At 32.7% G+C, this 9,872-nt stretch overlaps 1 protein-coding gene across 1 annotated transcript; it reads left to right on the forward strand.

Annotated features, from left to right (window-relative positions):
* Positions 1–6,031: 6,031 nt before the first annotated feature.
* On the forward strand, positions 6,032–8,948 carry LOC111917088 (scarecrow-like protein 9). The gene has a single exon (XM_023912753.3). It carries the CDS (start codon positions 6,545–6,547, stop codon positions 8,771–8,773), a length of 2,229 nt encoding a protein of 742 aa, XP_023768521.1. The 5' UTR covers positions 6,032–6,544; the 3' UTR covers positions 8,774–8,948.
* The last annotated feature ends 924 nt before the right edge of the window (positions 8,949–9,872 follow it).

The raw sequence follows: 9,872 nt of genomic DNA on the forward strand, positions 1-9,872 counted from the left end.
GATAATAGATCTAGATGCAAAAGAGCCCAAGCAACAGATTATTACCTCCAATATAAGCTCCAACTGAAGTAGATCCCGGATCTACACCACTCCTTCGTAGCAAGCCTCTTGATCTTCAAGCCCCTTTCCAAGATTTTCTCCTCCAAAGCTCTATTCTCTCTATTAATGGAGGCTCACTCGACTTTAGGGTTTATGGATCTCAAAAAGGTAGCAAAGAGGCTAAGGGTGGGTTATAATGTGCTTTATATAGGGCACAACCCCGAGGATTAGGGTTTTCTCATTCCAGCACCAACTCGTCGAGTATAGCTTCCGACTCGGCGAGTTGGCCACTTAACCCGCGATCAAATCTCGCTCCGACTCGACGAGTAGCATACCTACTTGTCAAGTAGCTTCCTTAATTTACAATTAGCACCCTTCAACTGCATGCTTCCGAACTTGGGATGTTACATTTCTGTTTTTGGTATGGCTACGAAGAAGCATTAGTTTATCCAATGAAATGCCCAAATCGATCCTTTGGCTACCATTTCAGAAGTTGGGGATGCAATATTGATATTTATGGAAAATGTGAGCCTTGTTCTCTCATTATTATAACTTCTAGTTTTTTCTGTAAATCTAATTGTTTTTTACATGTGTTTCAATCGAGGTTGTCAATCAGTTCTTACACTTGTTTTTTTTACATGAATTTTGGCTTGTTTGATGATAATGCCTAACATGTGTTTGTTGAAATGCCTGAAAGAGAATATAAAGAATATAACCATGTGGTATGCATTTTGTCAGAATTCCTAGCAATGAGTGTTTTATTTCTAGTTTTCTTTATGTAAATCTAATAGTTTTTTACATGTGTTTCAACTGAGGTTTTCAATCAATTTTTACACTTGTTTTTTTACATGAATTTTGACTTGTTTGATGATAATGCCTAACAAATGTTTGTTGAAATGCCTAAAAGAGAATATAAAGAATCTAACCATGTGGTATGCATTTTGTCAGAATTACTAGTAGCACATGTTTTATATAGTATTTATATGCTCATAGAATGAATAGGTTTTTGCATTTTAATATGGAAAAGAAAGAAAACATGGTAAATGATAGTGTAAGAATTGATTGAAAACCTTTCAGCAAAGCATTATGGGGATGATTTCTAACCCTAAACACAACTTTAGGGATGAAGGAAAAAAGAAACCAAATTATGAGGATAATTTCTAACCCTATAGTTTGGTTGGAACTTTCTTTTTTGTTTATGTTTTTAGTTTTTTCTCTAATAAGAAATTTAAAGGCTTTTGCTCTAACAAGAAATTCGAAAAATTAAAAGTATAATTTTTATGTATAGAGCAGTGGTCATGATTGGATAATTACCACAAATTTTTTATTATGGGTGTATTTGACATCAATTATGCCGGAATGAAAGATCAAGTTCTAATTCTGTCAGAATGGAATCTCGATTTTATGGCATGGAATATGAAATTACTCGTTAGTATTTGAAGGTATATACTCTTTTATTGTAAATATAGTCACATTCATGTCTTTATTAATTACATATGTTGTATGTTTCATCAAATGAAGTATAAAGACCTAAGCAAATGATTTTGCCCGCCAATTGTTTGCTAAAATGTTTGAATTGAATATTTCAGCAAATTTTTTTGTAATCTTTGAACTATCATATCCCTCTCATACTAACTTGGAATGATTTGAAATTTTTTCTACATGTTCTCCTTTGTGTTAGCTACAAGTTAGGTTCTGAAGTCATTTTAATTGGATTAATATTGGCTGAGTTATAGTCCTTCGAACATTTGATGTTACAACTGTATTTTTAGCACTTTTACTTTGTTTAGAAATTTTTTGTGATCTTTGAACTATCATATTTCCCACATTCTTACTTGTAATAATATGAACTTTTGCCAATGTATTGTCCTCTGTGTTAGTTACAATGTAGGCTCTAGAATAATTGCAATTAGATTAAGTCAATTATTTGGATCAAGTGACTCGGGGAATACTTGATCAAATGACCCAAGTATTACATTCTGTTAGAATAAATTAAAAGTCTTTAATGTCTAACACATTCTATTAGAATTTATAGTTTTATTCTTTAGAATATACTAAAAGTTTTAATATTTTAAAGTTGATTATGTTTTCTTTGTGGATATAGATTTTGAAGATGCTGTCATTGATGTAGAAAAAGAAGAAAACATGGAGAATGAGAGTATTCTAGCAGAGTGTATAATGTGTTTTTGTTAGATTTTGATGTTTTTATTTTTAATTTTTAACCATTCTTAGTTTTAATCTTTAAGAATAAATGTAATTCTAAACCATTAGTAATCATTTTTTTCAGAATGAATGTAATAATTATGTAGTCTTATTCTTTACGAATTAATGTAATTAGTGATTCTTAAAAAATAAAATCCGTATTCTTTAAAAAATATTATTCTTGATAATATGTTGTATAATTTTTAAGCATGTTAATTATAAAAAAATATATATTGAATGAACCATATTCTGCAAGAATAAAATCGAAAATATATTTACTAGTTTATATTTGACTCTCTGTTATTCTGACAGAATAAAATCGGATAATATTAGAAATTATAATAGAATTAAATTTGAATTAATTTAAAAAATTAAGATTTAAAAAAAGGATATTAACTATCCATTAAAATCTGGATTTTTTTTAATATAAGTTAATTGATCAAAACACTCTTCTGCTGAAATTTATATGATTATATGGTACATGTTACCCTATTGTAATATCGTAGACTCTCAAATAATGTTCATTGATTTTATTCATCTATTAATCCAGAATTGTAACACACAATAGATGTAAGAAACAAAATAACCTTTATATATATATATGTATATATATATATATATATATATATATATATATATATATATATATATATATAGGGAATAGTGAATATACCCTTAAGGGTATATATGATTAGGTACCCAATACTTAAAACTGTGTCGTTTTGTTATCGACTTAGTTTGAAAGAAAAATTGATACGCGAACACTTCTTCATTCTTAAAAACATTGATACATCATGTTCCCATGATCATAGGTACCCACATCTATTAAACTCCGTAGTTTTAATAAAATGGAACTCGATTCCTCCTGGATTTTCTGCTTCTATAATCAACAATTTAAAGAATTCGGAATTCACAACAAAAATAAAGAGGTTCAATTCACTGAACACATTGATTGATTATTGGTATAATTTTCTGAAAGAAAAAACTATTTCGTTGATCGATTGATATCATTTCCAGAACACATCGATTCCTGATTAATACCACACACATGTTTTCGATTTATTTTCCGGTTTAAGGAGTCACAGTCGGCCATCGTTCCAATTGGTTTGCCATGCATTTGATTAATCTGTCGCTTTACAACTTGCTTGTCCAACCAGGTTCGTGAATTGCACTCTTGTGTTGGACAATTTTTTGATATAGTTTGTAGCTCATGAGTATCTGAAATAAAACAATCTCATTTTCGATTCTTTTTTCCCTTGTACACTGTGTATAGAGTGAGTTAGGTCTAATGGGCAATGTGGAATCAACATCACTACATGTAACACATTTTCACTATAAACTGTAGTATATGCAACTCACCCACCAGGTGCTCGATTAAATGTCTCAGTGAAATTTTCTGTGAATATTTCTTGAAAAGCATAGGCTGGAATGGGTATTATCAAAAACCAATGACTGAAATACCCTTGTGAGTGCATATGTCATGGCTCTTCCAGATTCTTTAAGAGCCGAAAGGTTACTATTGCTGCTTAAATCTGACAACGAGGTTGTGGGCACTTCCAAAACAAGAAAAAAAGAAATCTAGTTGCAGTTTACCGAAATACCATCCTAGTCCTCTACTCCTCTACACAACCTTACTAATGAATGAAATACCCTTGTTGTAGGTTCCATGATCTGGAAACCATTTTTGCATAATGATTGAGATGTTAAGAGCCGAAAGATTTGGATCAAAGGATCTTAACAAAAACAAACCTGTAGAGAGTTCGATGTTCATATTCACCAAGGATACAACTTCAATTTGTGATTCAGGTGCGACTATTGCTCTTCATTTTGTCAAATTTGTATGTCATTATTTTCCTGTTAGTGATCTAATAACGTTTTTTTTAGGAGAATGAACAAACTTTGTGCAAAGTAAAACTTCCAAGGCCTTGTTGTTGGAATATTTTCCTTCTCTTCATGATAAAGTGTTGTAACTTAGTTGTTCAAAAAGAAAGTTACTTGTAAAAATAATTAAATGTTGATTTTAGAAATATGATAATTATATTAACAATTTTTTACTTTTCATGAATCAGGTAGATGAAGCATTGCAAGAGAAAAAATGACCAGATGTGATTTTTTGTGAGCAAATGAAAATTTTCATGTGATTCTTGACATTTTTTACTTTCTTTTTTGGTCAACGATGTATGAATAATTTGGAAAGTTTTTATGTTCCTTAACATTTTTAATGATTTCGAATGAAAATTGTTGATTATTTTTGATTTGTGTGTTTAAAATTGAATGTTGGTTGTTGTTATGGGTTAAAAACAAAAGTTTGTTGCATTTATGGTTTGTCCCTTGTTGGATGATTTTCCCCCTGTCTTAAAAAATCGAATTCAACCAAGGTGCTTGATAAACTGCATATGTTGACCATCTTTCTGGTTCTGTCATGTATTCCTCCCTGTTTTGTTTTACTGGTATGCTTTTGAAGGCCAAGCTTCGATTTTCATTAAAAGAAAGGAGGTCCATATATAGAACAACCTGCAAACTAGAGGGGAGATTAAAGAGGAAACACATGATGGAACTTAGGAAGTAGTACAAGATTAGAGACAATAAAAAAACGGAACACATGGTTTTCTCCGACTTTTTCCCAGTTAAATTTTTAACTTTTTCATACAAAGTCATTGGAAATGAGGATTTAAAAAAGATGATAACACCCACCAAATAAAGCGTCATACAAAAATGACAACTGAAATTCTATTATAACAACTTGTAAATTATACATAAAAACTTATACATCGCTCAAGACTCAATGCTCCATCATTAACTATACAAAATTAATGTAATCGGTTGTATCTCATAGCAAAAAAAACACAATAGAATGAAGTAATCTGATAGAATTACATCATAAATGTCGGAATCATGCACAAAAACATTGTTAATATCTTTCTCCATACTTAGAATCTACATAAATCTTCAACTAACAGCTAATTATCTCACTAAATTGAAAAAAGTAGTGTTATGATATGAGATGACATTTTGTCAAACATATGGTGGACTTTTTTTTTTTTTAATAAAGTTGCAAATGAAAAAGAGTTGCCTATAGAGAATAAGTCTCGATTCTTTAAGAAGGCTAGAAAAAGAGTAGAACTTACACATATTCAATCAGAATCATAAATCAATTGTCGACACCAAGTGAATATGTCTCAATTCCTCAAAAATCAAAACTTCCACCAATAAGAAATCAAATAACTTTCGAATGAATACGTCTCGATTCTGAGGGTTCAATCGTTCAGAATAAATAAATAAATAACTTGGAATAAATTCATAAAACCAGAAAAGAATGGGAAAAGAAATTGATTTAAGCATTGATGTTTGCATCATGCAATCATTGACTTAAGGAAATCAATCGATGTGATCATCAGTATGCGGCTTTTTTCCTTTGAGTTCTGTGAAATCCAATCGACATTTTTTTATTTAAAGCTATGATCATGGAAACTTGATGTATCAATGTTTTTAAGAATGAAGAAGTGCTCACGTAACAATTTTTCTTTCAAACGAAGTCAATAACAAATAACAAAACGACACAATTTTAAGTATTGGGGTACCTAATCATATATACCCTTAAGGGTATATTCACTATTCTCATATATATATATATATATATATATATATATATATATATATATATATATATATATATATATATATATATATTTTGAAGTGATTGAAGGTAGAAACTAAAAACATTTTGGACTTGGGGACTAAAAAGATAATAATTATCATATCTTCCTAGGAAATAATGGGGCAGCTTCCTGTTTCCCCTGAATTTATGTGTCCCCACGTCAGTCTTCTTTGCACTCGGTGATGCTCCATTTATTTTCGTCAAAAGAACGTCATTGATGTTTCAACAACCTTCGTTTATCGGAGGTTATAATAAGTGCGCCATTTTCGGATTATTCTACCGAGTTTTCCCATTTACTTTTCGCACTATAGTTTCTGTTATATCCAGCGATCTTTCATTTCAAAAGCTTCATGTTTTTTCTAGTATAGGGGTAGTGGCCAAGATCAGTATGCTGTGTACAAAGGTACATCGGATTCCCGACTGGTTTTTTTGTTATTCTTTGAGTTTGATTTCTATGCTTATGTGTTAAAACCCTAGTGTATTTATTGTGTTTTTTCGAGTATCTTGTTCTATAGTAGATTGCGAAACTTCGTGTGTCTGTGTTAACGGTGTCTACTTAGGGCTTTGAAATATGATTAGCAACTTGAATGTATTGTCGAAAATCCAAGTTGAACCCAATTAAAGGTTTTCATCAAGTTGACATAAATGGATCCGAGATTTGGTAGAATTTATACTTCCTCAGATGAAAACGGGAATGGAAATGGACGAAGTATACCTGTTTTTCGGGACAATAAGAAATTAAATAATGGTCCTATGTTTGAGAATAGCTTCTCAAGTTATGTTCCAGTCAATGAAGGTAGTAGGTATCGAGATTCCATTTACAGTCAAAACTTCAGAGGATTACATGTTCCCCCTTTAAACAATCTTCCTGTGCCTAGTATGACTCCAAGTCCTGAAGATGAGCTTCATGAAGATTGCGATTTATCAGATGCAATTTTGGGATATATTACTCAGGTACTCATGGAAGAAGACATGGAAGATAGATCTTGCATGCTTCAAGAGTCTTTAGATCTTCAAGCTGCAGAGAAACCCTTCTATGAAGTTCTCGGCAAGAAGTATCCTCCATCACCACCCCCATGGACTTCATCCTCCTCTGAAGGTGGTTTGACTTCTGTTGACCACCATAGAGAAAGCCTAGTTGGTTTCCCCTTCTCAACTCAAAACAATTACAGTGGTTACTTACATGATGCTACAAATCTACACAATCTTGGACCTCAAAATGTATCATACACAACATCGTTTGGATCTACAAGCAGTGTAAATTATAACGTTGACAGGGGTTTGGGTTTGGATTTGGATTCTCCTGCAAGCACTTCTGATCATTGTCACGAGAGTCAAATGGCATGGCAGTTTAAAAAGGGCGTTGAAGAAGCAAACAAGTTCCTTCCTTTTACCAACAAATTGATTGTTTCTTCTAATGGAGACGTGTCACTATCATCAACAGTGTCCAGAGTAAGAAAGAATCCTTTTGGGGAAGATGCAACAGATTTAGGACAACAAGAAAGGAATATCAAACAGGCAGCCATTTTTCCTGATTCCACTTTAAGATCCAAAGAGCTTGACTTGATTTTTCTGTCAAGTATGGGAGAAGGTAAGGTTGCTTTAGACTCATTTCGTGACACTTTACGTGTAGAAAAATGTAAAGACACATTAAAAGATTGTGAAGATACAAGTTTAAATCAAGGGAAAGGAAAGAAAGGCAAAAGCAAAAGTCGTGGGAGGAAACAAAACAGGAAAAAAGAAGTGATAGATTTGAGAACCCTTTTGATTACTTGTGCACAAGCTGTTGCATCTGATGATAGAAGAAAAGCAAATGATCTTCTGAAACAAATCAGACAACACGCGTCTCCTTTTGGTGATGGAACTCAAAGGTTAGCTCACTGTTTTGCAGATGGTCTTGAAGCACGTTTGGCTGGAAATGGAAGTCAAATCCATAAAGCATTAGTCAGCAAGAAAACATGTGCTGCTGATTATATAAAAGCTTACCATTTGTACATGGCATCTTCCCCTTTCAGAAAGATTTCAAATTTTGCTTCCAACAGAACAATCATGGATAAATCAGCAAACGCCTCAAGAGTACACATCATTGATTTTGGTATTCTTTATGGGTTTCAATGGCCTACTTTTATTCAACGTATTTCAGAAAGAGAAGGTGGGCCACCTAGGGTTAAGATAACTGGTATCGAGTTTCCACAACCTGGGTTTCGTCCAGCTCAGCGAATTGAAGAGACAGGTCAGCGGTTGAAAGCGTATGCCAAGTCATTCAATGTGGAATTCGAGTATTTTCCCATTGCTAAGAGATGGGAAAATGTTAGAGTTGAAGATTTGATGCTTGATGAAGGTGAGTTTTTGGTAGTGAACTGTATGTATCGAGCTAAAAACTTGCTTGATGAAACAGTGGTTGTGGATAGTGCAAGAAATGTTGTTTTGAATCTGATAAAGAAGATAAACCCTGATATTTTCATCCATGGAATCCTAAACGGGTCCTACAACGCCCCGTTTTTCTTGACCCGTTTTCGTGAAGCTCTTTTTCATTTTTCAGCTTTATTTGATATGCTTGAGACGAATGTGCCACGTGAGAACCCTGAAAGGGCGTTGCTTGAAAGAGAGATTTTTGGGAGAGAAGCTTTGAATGTGATTGCATGTGAAGGCTGGGAAAGGAGTGAGAGACCTGAGACTTATAAGCAGTGGCATGTTCGTAATTTGAGGGTCGGTTTAATTCCGGTTCCTTTTTCCCGGTTTATTATAAACCGGGGGAGGGAGAAAGTCGGTTTATATCATAAAGATTTCTTGATAGATGAAGACAACAACTGGCTTTTGCAGGGGTGGAAAGGAAGAATTGTTTATGCTATTTCTTGTTGGAAACCTGCTTAAGTGTTGATGGAACTCAGTTCAAGGTTTGTTGTTGTTAATTACTAATTAGAGATGAATATTTTTGTAAGCATGTTGTTGGCTTCTTTTTACATTTTTTTTTATAAAATGTAGCTAGCTGCATTTGATTGAATTTTACTTAACCTGCTTGGTGTTAATGAATGCTTAACTAACTCCATATACTAGTTTCTTGAAAGTTGCAAAGTTTTGAATGATGATTGGCTTGTTTTGAATTATGATATGCGGAGCCCTTGAGTTGTGATGTTGTTCTTCTTAACATGTATATCGTTATACCTGTGTTTTGTATGACGGAATCGGATAAGGAATGGAATGGTTCATTCCATTGACCATTGGGATGGAATGTCCTCATTCGTTGATGTTGTATTCTAAAAGAGAGGATGGAAGGGGAAATGAAAACGAATTGACAATTATAGTTATATTCATGTTCTTGAATTGGAAAGAACCTATTAGACAGTTTTTACTTATATGTTCTCGAGATGGATGATAAAGGAAGAAAAGCCAACAGCTTTACCATCTTATGCTTGTCTTGACTCTTGATTGATAGTCGATAATTGAAATGAACCATTGATTAAGGTACAATAATAGGAGAGAGTTGACCAATGAACTTATTTGGTCATTAAGCTCTTTCTCGATAAAGTAAATAAAATTTCGTTTGGCTTGTACTTTTATATCCTATTGGTTTCGGTTCAGGAGTGAGCAAAACCGACGAAACCTAATCAAAACCATTGGTTTTGGGTGCAGATTTCAAAAGCCAAAAAAATCAACCCAAAGCCCATAAACCAACCCATTGGTTTCGATTTTGAGTTCAAAAATGATCCACTAAACCGAATCAACCCATAACATATATTTCTTATTATTTAATATTTAATACATACTTTAAAAAATAAAAAACTAAAATATGGAACCTAACCCCGGTAATTGAGGATTTGTGTTTTTATGTTTTGGTTGTAATTGATTGGTTGTGTTTTATTGTGTTTTACTTTGATGGTGTTTTTATTTTTTTATTTTTTGGTTGTAAACTTCTAAACTTGACGGTTTTAGTATTTCCTTGACTATTTAGTTGATTTTGGTGTTTTTAATT

Source organism: Lactuca sativa, chromosome 8 (genome assembly GCF_002870075.4).
Source record: "Lactuca sativa cultivar Salinas chromosome 8, Lsat_Salinas_v11, whole genome shotgun sequence".
In the NCBI taxonomy this organism is placed as follows: domain Eukaryota; kingdom Viridiplantae; phylum Streptophyta; class Magnoliopsida; order Asterales; family Asteraceae; genus Lactuca; species Lactuca sativa.